This window comes from Musca autumnalis, unplaced genomic scaffold, assembly GCF_047663935.1.
Source record: "Musca autumnalis isolate F117 unplaced genomic scaffold, ASM4766393v1 scaffold_3, whole genome shotgun sequence".
Classification (NCBI taxonomy): domain Eukaryota; kingdom Metazoa; phylum Arthropoda; class Insecta; order Diptera; family Muscidae; genus Musca; species Musca autumnalis.
The window spans coordinates 215273215-215293759 of NW_027411866.1; the positions used below are offsets into that span (position 1 = coordinate 215273215).

The following is a 20545-nucleotide window of genomic DNA, read 5'->3' on the forward strand; positions in this document are numbered from 1 at the left end:
GGTGTATGTATGCGTTTTCATCAAACGACCGATTAAGAGCCGGTGAACGATTTTGATCCCAATGATTGAACTGGACAGTGAACTATGAACTAGATTACTGACCTAGTTCAGTTTGAAGAGCTGAGCTATTGAACTAGATCTTTCAAATGAACTAGATTGTACAACTCTACTTTCTAATAATTTTTCACCAAAGAAAACCAATAAATTATTCCGCGGACACCGAAATAACAGCGTTAAAGTGTTTAAATTGACAGATATTTGAAACATCTCGGAATATCAATAGGAGTTGCGCAGTTATGTCATATTTCTTCAAAATAAGATAGAATATGACACAGAAAACCTCGACGGATACAATCGAGTGCTTCGGATGTTGATAAGATGGAACATTTTCAAAATAACTATGAAAAACGTCGAAATTTCTTATAAAACCCTTGATGTTTTGTTAAATAAAATGGTTTTTCCGCGAACAAGTCCGCCGTTTAAAGGTTTGGAAATATGCTCCAGTTTTGGAGGAAGATAATCTGATACGAAAACAACCGTTATTTTAATGCACTGAGGGAAATTTTAGCACATTTTTTAAATTGAACACACCTTTTGGACTTCGAGTTTTATATGTGTTCGTTTTTCGGTGTCCGCGACTGTTCTCAACAGTGTTATGCTCCAATATAAATGGACCAGGTTATGCTCTCTATGCCGGATTTTACGAATTAGTATTTTTTTTAACTGAGCTCGCAAATGTAAAAGCCCCGTTTTCGCGGGAAAACACAGTCATGGAAATTAAGGTTTTAGGTTTCGTATGTTGTTTTACAAAGTACTAAAATTTCCCTCCGTGCATTAAATTAACGGTTGTTTTCGTATCAGATTATCTTCCTCCAAATCTGGAGCATATTTCCAAACCTTTAAACGGCGGACTTGTTCGCGGAAAAACCATTTTATTGAACAAAACATCAAGGTTTTTATAAGAAATTTTGACGTTTTTCATAATTATTTTCAAAATGTTCCATCTTATCAGCATCCGAAGCACTCGATTGTATCCGTCGAGGTTGTCTGTGTCATATTCTATCTTATTGTGAAGAAATATGACACAACTGCGCGACTCCTATTGATATTCCGAGATGTTTCAAATATCTGTCAATTTAAACCCTTTAACGCTGTTATTTCGCTGTCCGCGAAATAATTTATAGGTTTTCTTTGGTGAAAAATTATTAGAAAGCCTTGCTTTATCGACTGAAAGAAAATTCGGCGTTAATATATCAAAAATTCGCGAAAATAAAGTGACTGTTCTATCCTGATGACCAAAAATAAATGCCTATTTTTCATAGTAATATCGGAAAATTGATCAGAAAATCATTTCGCGAAGAGCTAGAAACATAATTTTTTCTGTGTTTGATACGTAACATCATAGACTTTAAATCCCCACAAGATTAAAAACGCAGATTCATTCGTTTTGGGATAAATAAGCTAACATTAACAAAAATGTAGGTGTTCTATTCTACTGACGTGGAGTGTATATTTGTTTTCGCCTAACAGATCAGATAACACCGGCCGGCCACAGACTGCTTAGCCTCTTTTGCACCGACAACATTGAAAGCAGTCCATTCCCACTGAGTTACGTCAATGCCACGGCAGCGGGTTCTTTCGTTCGGGATTGACCCGGAAAAACACAAAACCAATGTTCCAGCCAGCGGCTGCCACCTCAGTGTGTACATGTTTGTATTTGTTTCGTTTTTCTGTATTGGGAGCAGCATATCCCGGAATGCCTGCTCCGAATTCTATTGGTCCGAGCCGGGACGGAGGAAAACCCAGGACCAATATATCTGTGCTCAGTTTGTCACATCCGCATCTTCACCCACATCCAACCTTCGGTGAGATGCAATAGGTGTTAGGAGTGGGTGCATCTAAGGGGTTGCTCTGGACTCGTCCACGTGAGGGACTACGACAGGGACTATGTTGCTGCATGCTGCGTGAACACTGTCCCCAGTGAGTCGTCGTCGGATTACGAGACTCCCTCGTCGTCTGATTACGAAACTCCCCCGCAGTCCCCTCGACAACAACCGCACACGCAGCCTTTAACACCAGCCGTTGTTGTCCCAATCCCCGAAAATGCAGCCTTTTTGCAATTGAATTGCAATGGACTCCGAGGTAAGATCGAGGAGATAGTAGATTTTATGAGTCGGAAGAACATCAAGGTCGCGGCGGTGCAGGAAACCAAGCTGAACAACAACCACAGCTTGGAGCATTGTAATGGTTACAATGTTCTGAGGAAAGATCGCACCAGAAGTGGAGGTGGGGGATTGGCTTTCCTATTGCACCAGTGTGTCCAATACAGACCTATCTCGCTTGAACCTGTCTCAAATGACCCGTACATGGAATGTATGGGGGTAGCAGTCAGATGTGGAGCTGCCGAGATAGAGTTGCTGAATGTATACATCCCGCCGAGAAATAGCTGTATCCCTGATTATAGGCCTGACATTAGCCCGCTCTTGCAAGGTCATAATTGTCTGGTCCTGGGGGATTTTAATGCGCATCATGAGATGTGGCATTCGGCCCTCGGAAACGACCAGAGAGGTACAGCGCTGGCTGAGCAGATTGATAGCTCTACGTTTTGCACGGTCAATGAGAACGCCCCTACCAGAATTAGAGGAGAGTGTCACAATTCGCCTGACATAACCATCGTGTCACCTGGTCTGTCAAATGACGTTACCTGGCAAACCGTCATTTCCCTTGGATCAGACCATCTCCCCATAATTGTCTCCATTAGCAGACCACCCGACTTCATCACCTCTGAACGCCGCACGTTCGTCAATCATAAAAAAGCTGATTGGCCGAGTTTCAGAGAGTTCACCAATCACCGCTTCAGAGAATTGCCCAATCCTTCTGATGTTCGGGTAGCGGAAAGGACGTTCCGGGACATCATCACTGCTGCAGCCGCTCGCGCTTGACTTATCAAAAGTCTTTGATACAGTCGGGCACTCCACGCTGTTTGAGGACATTGAGCAGACAACCCAACTATATGTTTGGACGCCAGTCGTACGTGGAATTCAGGAATAAGAAGATCAACAAGCATATCAAGCAGGTTTAAATGATGTGAATACACGGACGCGGTTGCCAAGGCCTTAAGCAATTATAGTGTTAATAAAGTACTCAGAGTACATCCTCCATCTATCGCAGCTGAGGAGCGTCAGCTGTCACGACAAACCAGAGTAGTTTTGGCTCAACTACGCTCGGGATATTGCAGTCGCCTAAATTCGTATTGGGCGGAAATCGATCGCGCCGTGCAAGACATATGCCTAGTATGCGGCATGGGCCCGCACGACACACAACACCTTTTTAACTGCCCCGCCAAACCTACCCATCTAACTCCAGTGGATCTGTGGCTACATCCCATCGAAGCAGCCATTTTTCTGGAACTGGAGATAGACCCAGAGCCAGATTGAACAGAGACACGAACATATAAACATAATAAAAACACTGTTACAACAACAACAACAACTGAGTTACGTGTGCAATTTTCACCAAGCAGGTCACCTGTAGATGTGTTCATGAATGAATGCATTTATTTCCTCGGACTTAACGAGGATAGGAAATTACGTTTCCAGCCACATGCATACATTTTTTACCAAAATTGATTCAATGACCGCATGGGACTGACATACAACACCCTCTCATCTCCCTCCCCTAGCACACATAATTACACACTATCTAACAACAATAGTTGTATCAATAACAATACAGACAAGCCCAGCTGTCGTATGCGAACTAAGATATTCAATATTGCAGGACGACCCGTAAAGTTTTTCCATTGTAACAGTGAAACGCATGTAAAATAATCATAACAACACTCCCCTGACTTAGTTGGTCCCTGCTGCGATACCATATAATGCCATGTTATTGTCCTGAAATAGTAGCGGGCTACACTGTTTAATAAGAAAGAAGTCCCCATTTGTCCCTTGTGGACCAACATCTGAATAATGTCTTCATGGCAAATACATAAACTTTCAGTTAATTAAATTAGCAACATTAATTTTTATCAATATCATCCAACGATCCTCATATTAAAAGAAATACTTTTTTTTTTGTTTGAAAAGGATACAATATGTAAGCGACGACAACACCGAACATCACTTCGAAATAGTACATATCCTTGTAGCGATCTAATACTTTGGCCAACATTTTGGCATCTTGAATATCACGTGGTATTTTCATGTGTTGCTTTTCAGACCTGTAAATAAACGAAAAACATAAACACTAATTAGACGACAACAACAATAACAAGATTTATAATAAAACTTATAATTAATATGATTAATGTGTTAAAGAGTTTTACAAGTCGTCATAACAGAGAGAAAGACGACACATAACAAGAGGAGGGGTGGTAAATGGTAGAGAGTCATTTTTAATTGTCGTTGAGAAATTGTTGACATACAAATTTCTTAATAAAAGAAAAGGCATGTGAAAAACTGAGTATCAAAATTAATCAATTCCTGGGTCCAACCAAATTCATTTTTATTTCCTAAAAAATCTACATTGAGTTTCCAAAAAAAACTGCTAATATATATAATTTTAACGGCGTTCAATTTATAACCAGCATCGTAATCGGTAAGTTCTCTATCAAATGCTCTGACATTTACCCTGAGATCACGAGAGTGAGAGCAAAACTTTTGTCTCAGCATAAACTGTATGTCATGTGGTGGCATAGTGGAAATGAAAAACCCCATGTGTTATCTGTCTGTCATTCATTAGCTCATTAAAAAAGATTTAATAGATAATTGTTTTTGGCTTTTGTAACAAAAGTAGTTTTTTTATTGTGTTCACATGAGATTAGGAAATGTTCATTTGAAATAAAAGTGAATTTTTCTGTTAGACAATCACTTTGAAATGAAATACACTTAAATGTGTCGTGGTGGCATCAATTTGAGACGTAATCATTGTATAACCGACAAACGTGTGAGAAGGGTATGCGATATTTTGTTCCGTATAATGTTTCAACCCTTTGACCGCTTATAGTGGTTAATATGTAATAATAAATTAGGAGTCACTTAAAAAACAATTTTTTGGCTTGAGTCAAGTTTTGGGCCTGAAAGCGGAAATTGTTGATACGTTTGCCAGAGACAGTCCGTCTGCCTCCCGAGATATGGTACATATGAATAAGGCGGTATGGGTATCATTATAAAGCGGTGAAATGACCCTTTAAAAATTTAAAGTTTTTGTGTATTCAGGTCCCCAAGGAGTTCCGAATCAGGCCACTAAATTAAATTATTCCCAATATTTTCTATAAACAGATTCAAAAAGTGCGATGTTGAAATTTATTACATTTTGGAATTGACTTAATTCGGCAATTATTTTTTTTTTTTCTCAATTATTTTTGTCTCACAACTAAACAAGCAGTCTTTATTTTGTCAAGATTTTATTTCGTTATCTTAATCAAACAAACAAATTACGCAGATACACATCACGCCACCATAATCAACTATCTGTATAAATGTGGGAATGATGGAATCAGCCGCTTACATACTCGTACATATGTTCTTAGGTGGCTTTAAGACATTGTATGTTCTTGAGCCCCATTGTATCGTAGATCAGACAGTTTAAATACTCATTTTTATTTCCATATTTTTAATTCATTTACCTTTGAGATATGGTATGGAGCCGATTTCCCAAGAACTAGGATGTGAGATTTGCGAAAGTTGGACATTGGAAGGAAAAGAGTTAATTTACTCTTCTCTACCTTACTTATTAATAGATTGAACTCACTGTGGCATTTTTTCGCAGGGTTTTTAGATTTAAAATCGGATAAGATTTGTTCACCTTATTTTATACACTCAGCCAGCTATTAGGTTAGCGAGGGTATATGCACATTGATATGAAAATGCGCCTCATCGAAATAATGGTTTGAGAGCCCAAGTATGTTTGGACGAAATCCGTTTCACACAATTTGGAATCGATTACGCTATGTCCGTCGGCCTGTCTGTCTGGTGCGCACGATAACTCTTGAACGGATCAATCAATTCCAAAATTTGGCTATCATCTTTTATCAAAATTTTGATCATGTTCAAAGAAAAGCCGTCCCAGTCCCCAAAACCTCCTAAATACATAATTTTTTTGGGAAACAAAGATTTGAGAAAAGAAAATGGTTCAAGTGTTCCCTACAATAGAGTTGTATAGTTCATGAACGAACTAGTTCAGTTGAACGATTCATTGAAAAGAGCGTATGAACTAGATCAGTCGATATAGTTCATTATAGTTCACTGAAATATAATCAGTCGGTGACCGTACGATCAACGAACGTTTCACAATATATAGTTCATATATAGTTCAACATGTCGTTCACAAATACATAAAGTGACGGCGTCCTCTATGTTAAGGGATGCCTTTGTAATGTGATCAGTTTGTTTATGTTTTGGATCAAGGTACATGGAATAGCTGTCCGAAAATGAAGATTTCTACAAAAACATACGAGACATAACATATTACAATATGTCGAATCCAGATTCAATCTGCCTTTTTGGATAGAAAAAAGGGAAAAAATAAAAAGAAACACACACACAAAGATTTTTGGGAATTTCTAAACACACACACATAACATACGATTTTTTGCCAGCCACCTAAATGAAGGATGTTTTTTCTAAAATTAATTAATCTTTCTTTAAGAATGCAATAAAACTATGCAAATGTATTATTTTTGTTATGGAGTAGTTAAATTATATTAGTCTTTTGTTTGTATTTGGTGTATGTATGCGTTTTCATCAAACGACCGATTAAGAGCCGGTGAACGATTTTGATCCCAATGATTGAACTGGACAGTGAACTATGAACTAGATTACTGACCTAGTTCAGTTTGAAGAGCTGAGCTATTGAACTAGATCTTTCAAATGAACTAGATTGTACAACTCTACCCTACAATACGTATCAATTACAAGGCGACTGGTCCTATGCTCCGTGTATTTTTTCACCATGGAAGCTGCAATATATTCTAGAACGTATGGTCCGAGCTCTTTTCGTACGCGTCGGGATAGAAAATAACTCCATGGGTGGGTGCCAGATACGCACCCACCACATATCAGCATTTTTATAGAAATAGAATAGAAAATAGAGATCAATCCCACGGCAGCGGATTCTTTGTACCGGATTGACCCGGGACCAAACAACATCAGCGTTCCTGCCAGCGGCTGCCACCTCAGTGTACATGTGTTTGTTTTTTTTTTCGTTTTTCTGTGCTGGGAGCGGCATATCCCGAAATGTCTGCTCCGGATTCTTTTGGTCCGTGCCGGGACGGAGGAAAACCCAGGACCAATATATTTGTGCTCGGTTTGTCACATCCGCATCTTCACCCATATACAATCTTCGGTGAGATGCAATAGATGTCAGGAGTGGGTGCATTTAAAGGGTTGCTCTGGACTTGCCCTCGCGAGGGACTACGATAGGGACTATGTTGCTGCGCGAACACAGCCCCCAGTCGCCAACACAGCCGTCGTCGTCAGATTACGAAACTCCTTCGTCGTCGGATTACGAAACTCCCCCGCAGTCCCCTCGGCAACAACCGCACATGCAGCCTTTAACACCAGCCGTTGTTGTTCCAATCCCAGAAAATGCATCCTTTTTGCAATTTAATTGCAATGGGCTCCGAGGTAAGACCGATGAAATAGTGGACTTTATGAATCGGAAGAAGATCAAGGTCGCGGCGGTGCAGGCAACCATGCTGAACGACCACAGCTCAGTACGTTGTGATGGTTACAACGTAATAAGGAAGGATCGCACCAGATGTGGAGGTGGGGGATTAGCATTCCTCTTGCACCAGTCTGTTCAATACAGACCTATCTCGCTTGAGCCTGCCTCTAATGACCCGTTCATGGAATGTATGGGGGTAGCAGTCAGGTATGGAACTGCCGAGATAGAATTGCTGAACGTATACATCCCGCTGAGAAATAGCTGTATCTCAGATTACGTGCCTAACATTAGCCCGCTTTTGGAAGGTCATAATCGTCTGGTCCTGGGGACTTTAATGAGCATCATGAATTGTGGCATTCGGCCCTCGGAACGACCAGAGAGGTATAGCGATGGCTGAGCAGATTGATAGCTCTACGTTTTGCTCAGTCAATGAGGACGCCCCTACCAGAATTAGAGGAGCGTGTCACAGTTCGCTAGACATAACCATAGTGTCACCTGGTCTGACAAATGACGTCACCTGGCAACCCGTCATTTCCCTTGGATCAGACCATCTCCCCATAATTGTCTCCATCAGCAGACCACCCGATTTTATCACCCCTGAACGCCGCACATTCGTCAATCATGGGAAAGCTGATTAGCCGAGTTGCTGATGTTCGGGTAGCGGAAAGGACGTTCCGAGACATCATCAATGCCGCTCGCCATATACCTGCTGGTCGAATACCCGAAGTAAGACCAAATTTCCCAGCAGAGGCGACGGGATAAGCAAATGAGCGTGATGAGGTTCGTCGAACCAACACCGACGACCCCAGAGTCAGGGAGCTGACACTGGAAGTTAACAGGCTGGTCGGCGAACATAAGCGGAGCAAGTGGTTAAATCATCTGAAGAGTTGCAACATTGGAGCCGGTATAAGTAAATTGTGGACAACGGTTAAGTCACTCTCGAACCCGCGAAGGAGGGATGACAAGACCTCAGTCACGTTTGGCGACGTTACGTTGACTGACCCGAAGAGGTGTGCAAGTTACTTCAATCGACTGTTTGTCGAGCACCCCGAGAGTGACAGGGTGAAGAGAAGAATGTTACGTCGCATTAGATCTCTTCCTGCCAAGGATGAACCACCACAGTTTAAAATGGATGATGTTGTGAATGCCATCAGGAACGCTAAATCATACAAAGCGTTGGGCCCTGACGGAATTTCCATGGTAATGTTGAAACAACCTGTCGCTAGCCACCCTTATTGTTCCCGAAGTCCGGAAAATGGGCAGGGTGGTCGCGCTACTGAAGCCAGGCAAAGGTGAAGGATGCCAGCAAAGGCCGATTTCGCTTTTGTCACCCGTAGCGAAGACCCTTGAGGCCTCAGTCCTCCCCAGTATCAGAAATAGCTATCAAGTTGCCGATCATCAGCATGGATTCCGTAAGCAGCACAGCAGGACAACTGCGCTGCACGCCATCTCCACACACATATTTGTCGAGGACTCAACCAGGATCGGCCGTGTGATAGAACAGTGATGGTGGCGCTTGACTTATCAAACGCCTTTGATACTGCAGACAACCCTCCGGCCAAGTCTGAAACGTTGTATAATCAACTATATGTGTGGTGGCCAGTCGTATGTGGAGTTCAGGAACAAGAAATCCAAGCCCCGTAGAGTGAAACAAGGAGTTCCCCAAGGAGGGGTGATATCTCCGGAACTGTTTAACCTCCACCTTTCCTGTATTCCGCCCACTCCAGACGGCATTGAGATCGTAACGTATGTGGATGATTGTACGATTCTGACGTCAGGTACCTACCCTGATGACATCTGTGAGAGACTGAACTCGTACTTAACCGATCTTACCACCTTTTTCCACGCGAGGAATATGCAGATGTCCGCCACTACATCGACGGCCACTCTGTTCACCACATGGACGGCGCAGTATAGAAGAGAGTTTAATATCAGGGTCGATGGTAGCAGAATTCCGACCACAAACTGCCCCCAAAATTCTAGGGGTCACAGTCGACACCACTTTCACGTCGTCCGCGCATGCCACAGCTATCTGTGATAAACTGAAATGTAGGAACAAGGTCCTCAAGTCCCTAGCCGGCAGCACTTGGGGTGCAGATAAAGAAACCTGGTAAGCTATACGGCGCCAGTTTGGTCCCCGAATTTATGTGACAGGCAGTTGGATAAGATTCAAATTTGTCAGAACGCCGCCCTGAGAACAGCAACATGGTGCCTCCTCAAATCGACAGTGGACCATCTACATGAGGAGGCAAAGATTCTTCCAGTACGACAACATAATGAGATACTATCGTTGCAGTACTTGCTCGGGTGTTACCGTGAGAACCATCCCAAACACCATCTGCTGGCCACCGATACACCCAGGCATATCAAGGAGGATATTCATGCTCTAGAGACGACGGTCCAACAATATAGGAGAGAATCTCTAGATCAACAGGCATATCAGGCAGGTTTGAACAGCATTCACACGGACACAGTTGCTAAGACCATAAGCAGTTATTGTGTGAATGCAGTCATCGGAGCACCTACCCCATCTATCGCAGCTGAAGAGTGTCAGCTGCCACGACAAACCAGAGTAGTTTTGGCTCAATTACGCTCGGGATATTGCAGTCACCTAAATTTCTATTGGGCGGGAATCGATCGCACCGTGCAAGACATCTGCCCAGTATGCGGCATGGGCCCGCACAATACTAAACACCTATTCAACTGCCCCGCCAAGCCTACTCATCTGACTCCAGTGGATCTGTGGTTACATCCCATCGAAGTAGCCAACTTCCTGAAACAGGAGATAGACCCATAGCCAGATTGATTGAACATACAAACATAATAATAAAAGACTGTTACAACAACAACTATGGGGAGATGGTCTGATCCAAGAGAAACGATGGGTTGCCAGGTTACGTCATTTGTCAGACCAGGTGACACCATGGTTATGTCTGGCGAACTTTGACACTCTCCGCTAATTCTGGTAGGGGCGTCCTCATTGACCGTGAAAAACAACTGCAGATGTTGTTCAGCTCCGTTTCATGAATCGCCGCGACCAATATCCTTCTTCGACTCATAAAATCCACAGTCTCATTGATTCTTCCACGCAGTTAAACCATAGGAAGGTGACATTATCAGGAACTGGAACACATGTTTGTGTTTGGGAAAAAGTTTTTCCTTTAGTTCGAATGAATATTTCGTTTTCAAATGTTTTTTTCACCATGTTAAGGTTGTGTATTTTAATTCAACACCCTTCCCACACCCTCTCCCACCATTTTCGTATGACAAACAATAGTTTACAAATGATCAAGACAATAAAAGAGAAAAACAAAAGTGCCATACAAAATGTAGAAGAATTGAACTTGAACTATATTTACAGTGTCTTAAAAGGCGGTTGGGTAGTTTGGTGGAGGCGTTACACAAAAGGAAGACTTGACGTACAATAAAAAATATTAATTAATTAAAAAGTCTATTAAGTGTCATATAATTAATATCCATGTGGACAATGTCCACTGGACATACATATACGCTTCCATAGCATGTCTAAATACAATGCGGGTACTTATGAAGAGTACAGAGGGACGAGGTGGATGTAAACAGTGGTCAAATTAATTTTCAAGTATTTCTATATTATACGTAAAATTGTATAGTTTTTAGTTTTGGTAAAGATTTCTTGAGACAAATTGAAATTTAAGAATATGCATGTGATGATTGGCCTCGAAATGATGAATGCATGATGAATACATTTTGGATCAGAATAACATATATTTGGTCTGTTCCAGTACTGCAAGAATCTACTAATTTGTACTATTTTTTCGATAACATAAAAAAAAAATTATCGTAGTAAAAAATAGTAGCTTCTTGCAGGTTCTGGAACAGGGCAATTGATGAAGTTTTATGCCTTGATTGTTTTGTATTAGTATTATGTGCAATCTCTCCAGTAAGGAAGGACCGCCTATTTAGGAATTGCTTTGAATACCTTTCACCTCTCTTTGACATCAAATAAAAATTTCCAAAATTTCGTAAACAACCATTTTCATCAACATCACATGAGAGTCCTCACATGATTTGATGATTTCGAAATACAACAAAAACAACAAAAAAACATGCAATAAATATTTATTACAAATATGTAAACAATTAATAACATCGAAAATTTTGCAATATAATTTTGCCCCGTTGCAAGTTGTGTTGTTGCTGTTGTTGTTATTCACATGAAAATCCGTAATTTCGAAACTTATATGTATTTCATGTCATTATAAATGAAATTGCATATTTTCGGTTATTGCATGTCACACGAATGGTCGTGGTGTTTGCTGATGGTGGTGATAATGGTTTCTTATTCTGTGGCAATAATACCTTTTGCTAAGCGAATGGATGTATAGGTATCCCCTCCTCCTCCTCCTCAACTACAACAAAAAAATGCCAATCAAACATAAAATTATTGAAACAGATGTTTGAGGACATGAAATGAATGAAAACTGAATAAACGAATAAGCAGTGGGGAATTTGACATTTTCAGCATATTTTCCGCTAATGTGATTTCTTTTCACTCTAGGTATGAATAAAGAATTTCAATACAGTACAGTCCAGCTAAGTGAAAAGTCTAAAAATTATGCACCGCATAATGTTCTCCATGGATTGTGACATTCTGTCCTAGTGGTATAGCGCCGGCTGGGCAGATCGATAGATCTACGTTTTGCAGTATCAATGAGGATGCCGCCCCTATGGGATTTAGCGGCTAGTGTCATAGTTCGCCAGACGCAACAATCGTGTACCTGCTGGTCGAATACCCGAAGTGATACCAAAATTCCCATCCCAAGCAAATCAGGCGTGATGAGCTTAACCGTCTCAACTCTAGTGATCTCAGAGTCAGACAGCTGACACTGGAAGTTAACAGGTTGATCGGTAAGCATAAACGGAACAAGCCGGAATAATGAATTGTGGACAACGGCGGATAAGTCACTCTCGAACCCTGGAAAGAAGGAAGACAGGTTCTCAATCACGTGTGTTACGCAGACTGACCGGCCGAAGAAAAAGAGTACTGCGTGGCATTAAATCTCGTCCTGCCGAGGAGGAACTAACCCCAGCTTACAATGGATGATGTTGCAAATGCCATCAGGAACGCTAAATCAGCCAAAGTCAGGAAAATGGCCAGGGAAGGATGCCAGCAAAGGTGAATCCCACAGGCCGACTTCGCCGCCCATACTAAAAACTCTTGAGGCTTCAGAAGTAGCTATCCAGTTGTCGATCATCAGTATGGATGAGGACTCAGCCAGAGCTAGCCTTGTGATGGAACAGTTCAACGGCTGCCGCATACGAGGTTGATGGTTTAACCAGCTGAGAAGTCATCGTCTTCTTAGGTAAAGGCTGTGGATCCTCGGAGGAACGAACGCGCTTCACAGATTTAAGCTGTGGAGCATTGTTCGTTCCATCAGAGAACAATGTTTCTGAAGCTGACTTTACTATCTCCCTGTTAAGACCAACATTTCCCACCACTTTACCTTTGCTTTTCGGAGCAGGATCTGTCTTTGAGTCAGAGTCCTTTACCGGTCGATCACCCTTATGGGTGCACGTTGGTTTGGGGGTGCACTCAATAGCCTTTGCCATTACCTTTCGGCTCGGGTTAGGCTTCGGAACATATTTCGGCTCAGTACATTTGCCAGAGGCAGTGGGCTTAGCCTTCTCTACTACTTTATTCTGGAGGAAGATCCTTTTCACCTGGAGCTCGCGATGAAATTCACGTGGGTAAGTTCTCTCGAACTTCCTTATGAATTTCAACTTACCACTGATGAGGTGTACCTCCCTCGCCGAATGCATGTTCGCATCTCGCCCTACGAACTTGCGAAGATAGGATACGGCACGTTTATAGTGCTTCGTATCAGATGCGTCTCGTGCAGATGCAACCTTTGAGTCGCTGTCCGTTGTCGGAGTCTCGTTAGATTCCTCTACGTCGGACATCGTTTCAGTTGCCGTCTGCCTTTGAAGCTAATTGTCGGCATGTGCCAAAACAGGACCAGTCGGAATCAGGGCATGTTCATGTATGTCGATAAGAAAATGAATGCGCCAGAAAAACCACCAAATTTGAGTGTGTTTTTCAAATTTGTTTTTTTGTTTTGAAGCAAAAGCAAAGGCAATAATATTTCCAATACATAAACAGGGGGTCAGACTTGCCTTCGGTTGGACATCAAGGTCCGTACTCCCTTCGTTAGAGCCACAGCAATTTTCCCGAGTAGACTTGGCCGGAATCATCGTAGTGTCCAGCTAGTCGTCAGTCAGGGTTAAATTGTGTAGCAATTCCTTCGGGAGTATGTCCTCGCTATATCCGGGACGTCCAGCTGGTCGAGTAGTTCCCTACTCTGGCTCTCTAGACTGTCGTGGATAGTTCTGAGGTTGCCGTGCAGGTCGTCCCCGCCCATAACTGCGGTCCTGTCTGCCGTAGACTGGTTTTCACCAGCCCTGGCTAAATCGTGCTCCATTTCAATTGCCGGGTCGTCATCTATTTTGGGAGTTAAAGTTTTAGCGAGTACAGCTGTAGGTGCCAAGGCATCCAAACCTAAAACAGCCGGATCACAATCACTTGATTTCGAAGACACATGGCTTGTGGTTTCACCAACGCTTGCCGCCGGTACTGGGTTATTAACTCCCTGCACCGTAACTTTATTTCTCCTATTCTTTCCACCCATTTTAGTTAATTTGTTTAAGAGAACTACACCGATCCAATTTTTGGTCTACGAGGGGTCCAAAGACACCCAAGGTTTCCACAACGTGCGGGGCCGGGTCCGGCTTTGGGTTCCCTAGGTCAGCTCCGACTCCACACATCGCAGAGACCCCCTTCCCATCCGCCACCCGCGGAGACGCGCCTCCAATATTCTAGGCGTAACATTAGACAGCATGTTCACGACGTCCTCTCATGCCACAGCTATCCCCCTAGCCGGGAGAGCATCAGCTGTCCTGACAATTCAGAGTAGTTTTTTTTGATCACCAGGTATATATTGATGCTAAAATTGACTTTTGCCAGAGTTCTACTAGTAGACATAAAGCATTTATTACGATTTCGTTCTTATAGCAGCTTCCAGGTCTCATCTCAACTTCCTATATAAAGTCATTCCGACATATGTACATATTACATTACATTTATTTGGAGTCACCTGTAAATCTTTGTTGGTAACAGAAAATTCTTGACACTAAGAAAAAAAAACAACAACAAAAAATAAAATTATTTTTATTACAGGCGGAAGCATACATAGATACAGCGGAGGTGAGGTGAAATGCTCACATAAAATCAGTGTATATTTTTTATACAATGTTTTAGTTGTTGTTGTTGCAGTTGTGTGAAAAAAAACTTTTTTCTTTGAAATCACATTGAACTTGATAAAAAGCAACAACAACAACAAACCAACAAACATATCGTATGATCATTTGTATTTGAAATGTGCGACGCGAAAATATCTACACAAAAATACTCTCAGAGTACTTTGAAAAAACATCTGTTTTGTTGGATCGTGATAAAAGAAGCTAACGGAGGAGGAGGGACGCATGGATTTTCGTTGGCGTTGTAGTGTCTTTGTTGATTTTGTAATTTTGCACTTGATTCGCAATTGGCCGGCCACGCTTTTTCTTCTTTGTCTTTATTTTATTTATTTGGGTTAGCTGAGTTTGTCTGCCAATATAAATAATTGTGGCATCCATCTGAAGAGGCAGATAACAGATAAGTGGGAAATGGTGAGATTTTGGTTGAGATTTTGTTGTACGTACCTATCCGATGGCAATGATTTCTCAATGTCTACTTATATTTCATTTGTTGGGCGAGAAATAATTAGTGGAGAGGAAATGTGTTTTTTTAAAAGATTAACTAACCATTTGCATATTCTTTTACTGGGATGTTGTATTTGTTCGACCGTTCTGGCCTTTAAATCGCTTTCAGTAATATACATATGTATATAATTATTATACCTATTAAAATGTCGATATAAGTCAGCGTGCTACTATCACTTTTGAAGATATCGTCCTACTTGTTATCAACTTATTGTCCCTCTATTTTATTGAACCGCCTCTGTCTCATAAAATTTACATTAAATTTTTAGAAATTTTAGTGTACCATAAAGTAATTATTTTATTGATTTTTACCTTCTGCTTTCCCCACCACAAATTTACTTGCAGCAATTTAAATTGACATTGAACTTTTTTAGTTTTACTTTGTGATAGGAGGGAGACTTAATAAATAATTCATTTCGTTTTTGTTTCTTATCTGTAATTTCAATGACAGTCTAAATTTCAATTTAGTTTTATTGCTTCGGTAGGCAGTCTATTGATTGAAATTTGATGTAGAGGACAATAAAATTAAGAAGAATACTGATTTTCAATTAGCGAGGGATTTTTGGTGTAACAAATGGTTATTGCGACTTAAATGAATGGTCTTTGCAATCGTGACGTAGGGGATGGAAGATACCAAGGAACAGTCCTGACCGGCTTTAACATGGCAAAGCCCAGGATTTATGTTGGTCCCTCTTTCATCCCAAGTGGACACTGACCTCCCTGTGGTGTCACCTGGGGAACTGCCTTTAACGCCCGTTAAAGGTAGTGAGCTAATATGTGCCGCGCGTTCACCCATAAGAACGGTAAAAACTTGGGTTTTGGCGTCGGGTTAGTAACCCTCCTCTAGAAAAAACAGCCTACTATGAAAAAACGAAAGAAAAGAAAAACAAATCGCTCAAAAGTTGACGAACCCCGCAAACGTTTTATGAACCATGATCTGCTATATTATAGCTGCCATGACACAAAGCATGAGTTTGGTTGCGGATTTCTAGTTAGTCGGTTAAAACATCTGGTCTCCAGCTTCACCCCAGTGAATGAAAGACTTGCTGCCATTCGATTAAAAGCTAAATTCTTCAACATCAGCTTTATTTGCACTAATGTTCCCACTGAAGACAAGGACGAACAGACCAAAGATATATTTTACGAGCGCTTAGAAGAAAAAAATTATACTAGGCGATATAAATTCCAAAATAAATTCCAAAATTCAGTCTCCACAGTGAAACATCTGACAATGGTATGAGGCTGATAGACTTTGCAGCTGCAAGAAACATGGTAGTTAGCAGCACCAGATTTCAACATCTCGACATCCATAAGGGCACCTGACTGTCTCCAGATCAGAAAACAAGAAATCAAATTGATCACGTTGTGATAGATGGAAGACATTCATCGAGCGTGTTGGATGTGCGTTCGTTCCGAGGAGCAAATATAGACTCGGACCACTACCTTGTTGCAACAAAGGTACGCACCCGATTAAACGTAGCAAACAAAGTACGAACAGACACAACACGAAAGCTAGACATCGGCAAGCTGCAATCACAACAGATAGCCACAGCATATTCCACTCAACTAACCCAATTGCATAATCAAAGCACACCTCGTCCCGATAACATATCAGGACAATGGCAAAACATTGCCCACTCCATGCAAACAGCCGTAAAATCCATACATGGATACCAGAGACCTCCACAAAGGAATTCATGGTATGACCAGGAGTTTTGCGCTGCTACCGAAGAGAAAAATGCGGCATATAGATCTACCTTACAATCCGTAGCAACGCGTAGCGCATGAGAGAGATATCGGGAGAAAGGGAGAGAAGATAAACGTCTTTTCCGCAAGAAAAAGAGAGAAATGGAACAGCGGGAGTGTGAATAAATCGAGATGTACAGGAGCCAGAATGAAGTCCGAAAATTCTACCAAAGAGTGAAACATCAAACAGATGGCTTTGGTACAGGCACATCCTCCTGTAGAGACAAGCAAGGTAATCTGGTAACAGATACAGATAGCGTGCTCAGGATATGGAAGCAACATTTCTTCAATCTGCTGGTATCCAATAGTAGCGAAGACGATGATACCACAGTTCCAATCCCAGAAGATGGTATAGAATGTATACCGCCCGGCCAAGATGAGGTAAAAACAGCAATCAACCGGCTGAAGAATAATAAAGCAGCAGAAGCCGATGGCTTACCAGCCGAGCTGTTTTAGAACGGGGGCGACGCGCTGATAAGGTGTATGCATCAGCTAGTTAGCATCATCTGGCAGAAAGAACGCGTACCCGACTATTGGAACCTGAGCATCCTGTGCCACGTCCACAAGAAAGGAGATAAGACTGTATGCTCCAACTATAGGGGCATAAGTCTTCTCCCTATTGTCTATAAGATATTGTCAGGGATATTGTGCGAACGACTAAAGCCAATGGTCAACGAAACAATTGGACCATACCAATGTGGCTTTAGACCTGGCAAGTCCACCATTGACCAGATATTTACCCTGTGGCAAATTCTGGAGAAGACCCAAGAGATGCAGATTGACACCTACCACCTTTTTGTCGATTATAAAACAGCCTTCGACAGCCCGCTACGTTCAGAGGTATTCCAAGCCATGTCTGAATTTGGCTTTGTAAAATGACTTTATCCGACATGAGGTCCTCAGTTAAAATAGGAAAGAACCTCTCCGAAGAGTTTTGTACCAAAAGAGGTTTCAGGCAAGGAGACAGCCTTTCGTGTGATCTTTTCAAAATCCTGCTAGAAATGGTTATACGAGAGGCAAACGTCAAAAGAAGTGGCACAATCTACACCAATAGCCACATGTTACTGGCTTATGCTGATGATATAGACATCATGGGAGATCAGTAAAAGAAGAAACCGATACCTTTATGAAGGTCGAAGGAGAATCTGCTAAAGTTGATGGTGTCGACGCGCAATGCGTCCATTGAGATCGGACCAACTGTGGAAGTTGGTGCCTATAATTTTGAGGTAGTAAAAGACTTCGTCTACCTCGGCACTGCCATAAACACAACAAACAGCATCAGTTGTGAAATAAAAAGAAGAATTGTATTGGCCAACAGATGCTACTTTGGTTTAAGTAAGCAGACATGGCAGTGCTTGGTGTGTTTGACAGAAAAATTCTTCGAAAGATCTACGGACCAATCTGCGTTGACGGTGAATATCGACGTCGTATGAACCACGAGCTGTATCTGCTATACAACGACATCAATATAGTTAAACGTATCGCGATGCAGCGATTGCGTTGGCTAGGCCATATCATAAGAATGAGCGAAGATGAACCCGCCAAAAAGGCGTATAAATACGGACCGCTTGGCGGTGCACGCAGAATTGGCAGGCCAAGGAATAGATGGCGTAAACAAGTGGATGAAGAGATGAAAAGGCGCGGTAGCAACAAATAGAGAGGAATAGAGATCTCTTCTTAGTTCGGCCTATAGAACAAACGTTCTGTAAGACAAATGGCTATTGCGACTTTAATGAATGGCCTTTGCCATCGTCAAGTCTCCCACTGAGACGTAAAGTTTCGATGCAATTAAAAGTTGTCATATATTCTTAAACATCTATCACCAGAGAAACTTGTTGTTTTTGTTGTTGTAACAGTATCTGATATATTTGTATGTATGCTTTATCTCCGGTTCTATGAATTTGTCTGCTTCGAAGGGTTCTAACCACAAATCTAATGGATTTAGTTGGGTAGGCAGGGCAGTTGAAACGGTTCAGTGTGCCGTGCGGGCCTTCCTGTAGTCAGGAAGATGGCTACTTCGATGGGATGTGACCACAGATCCACTGGAGTCAGATGAGTAGGCTTGGCGGGGCAGTTAAATAGGTACCCAGCGAAAAGTTTGCCTCCAAAGAGGCAGTTAAATGATATGTACAAGTGATTTGGAAGTGCATCAAATTATGCATTTTCACTCATGATTTTTACAAGGGAGTGACCCCGGAAAGAGGCACTCCATTGCATCGCATTTTAACTGACCCTTTGGCACTGCATTTTAACTGACCCTTTGGCATTGCATTTTAACTGACCCTTTGGGGTAGAATAGGAGGCAGTTCAGAGCACGTGTTTTGAATAACAAAATAAAATGCATTTATTATTTGTGTAAAACAAAAATATTAATAACTTTATTAAATTAACACAAATTATGAAAATTCTCTATTGAATTCAATCGCAAATATGTGTGTTTCCTCCGCTCTTCATTTAATCCAAGGTTAAGTGCTTTTGCTTCATCTGCTAAATGGGTTTGATATTGCCTTCCCATCACCAGTTAAGATTTCGACATGTACTCCAACAGCACTCCATTGGGAAATTTTCTTCTCGTGAGTTACCGAAAAAATGTTCACAAATTAAATATTATTTAGTTTGTATTAGCAAATGTTTGGAAATGTTAACACGATTATCTCTTTTTGGAAATGTATTCCGCTGCCTGTAGAGATGTACAAACTGATTTATGTACATGTAGGGATCTCTAACAACTGCTAATAAAATGTAGTGAAAGGAGTGCCTTTTTCACGACTCCGTTTGCACTGCATCCGGATGCTGTTAAATTGTGAGGAATTGGAGTGCCTTTTTCACGACTCCGTTGAACTGCCTCCGGATGTTGTTAAAATGTGACAAATGGATGTGATTCTTTGGATTGCATCCAAATGCGGTTAAAATGTGAGGAATGGAGTGCCCTTTTCACGACTCCGTTTGAACTGCATAAAAACATGCCGTAAAAGAACTAGTCTACATTGCACTACTTCCAATTTATTTTGCTGGGTACTTAGTATCGTGCGGGCCCATGCCGCATACTGGGCAGATGTCTTGCACGGTGCGATCGATTCCCGCCCAATAGGAATTTAGGCGGCTGCAATATCCCGAGCGTAATTGAGCCAAAACTACTCTGGTTTGTCGTGGCAGCTGACACTCGTCAGCTGCGATAGATGGGGGATGTACTCCGATGACTGCATTCACACAATAATTGCTTATGGTCTTAGCAACTGTGTCCGTGTGAATGCTGTTCAAACCTGCCTGATGTGCCTGTTGATCTAGAGGTTCTCTCCTATATTGTTGGACCGTCGTCTCTAGAGCATGA

At 41.7% G+C, this 20545-nt stretch overlaps 1 protein-coding gene across 2 annotated transcripts in view; it reads right to left on the reverse strand.

The window, feature by feature from the left end:
* The window catches only part of stas (Transmembrane protein stas), a 64219-nt gene that overhangs the window by 30442 nt on the left and 13232 nt on the right, over positions 1 to 20545 (reverse strand). For both annotated transcript variants that reach the window (XM_073976665.1, XM_073976666.1), the window contains exon 3: positions 4094 to 4222. In XM_073976665.1, the coding sequence (XP_073832766.1) occupies positions 4094 to 4222 (129 nt within the window). The remainder of the gene's footprint in view (positions 1 to 4093; positions 4223 to 20545) is intronic.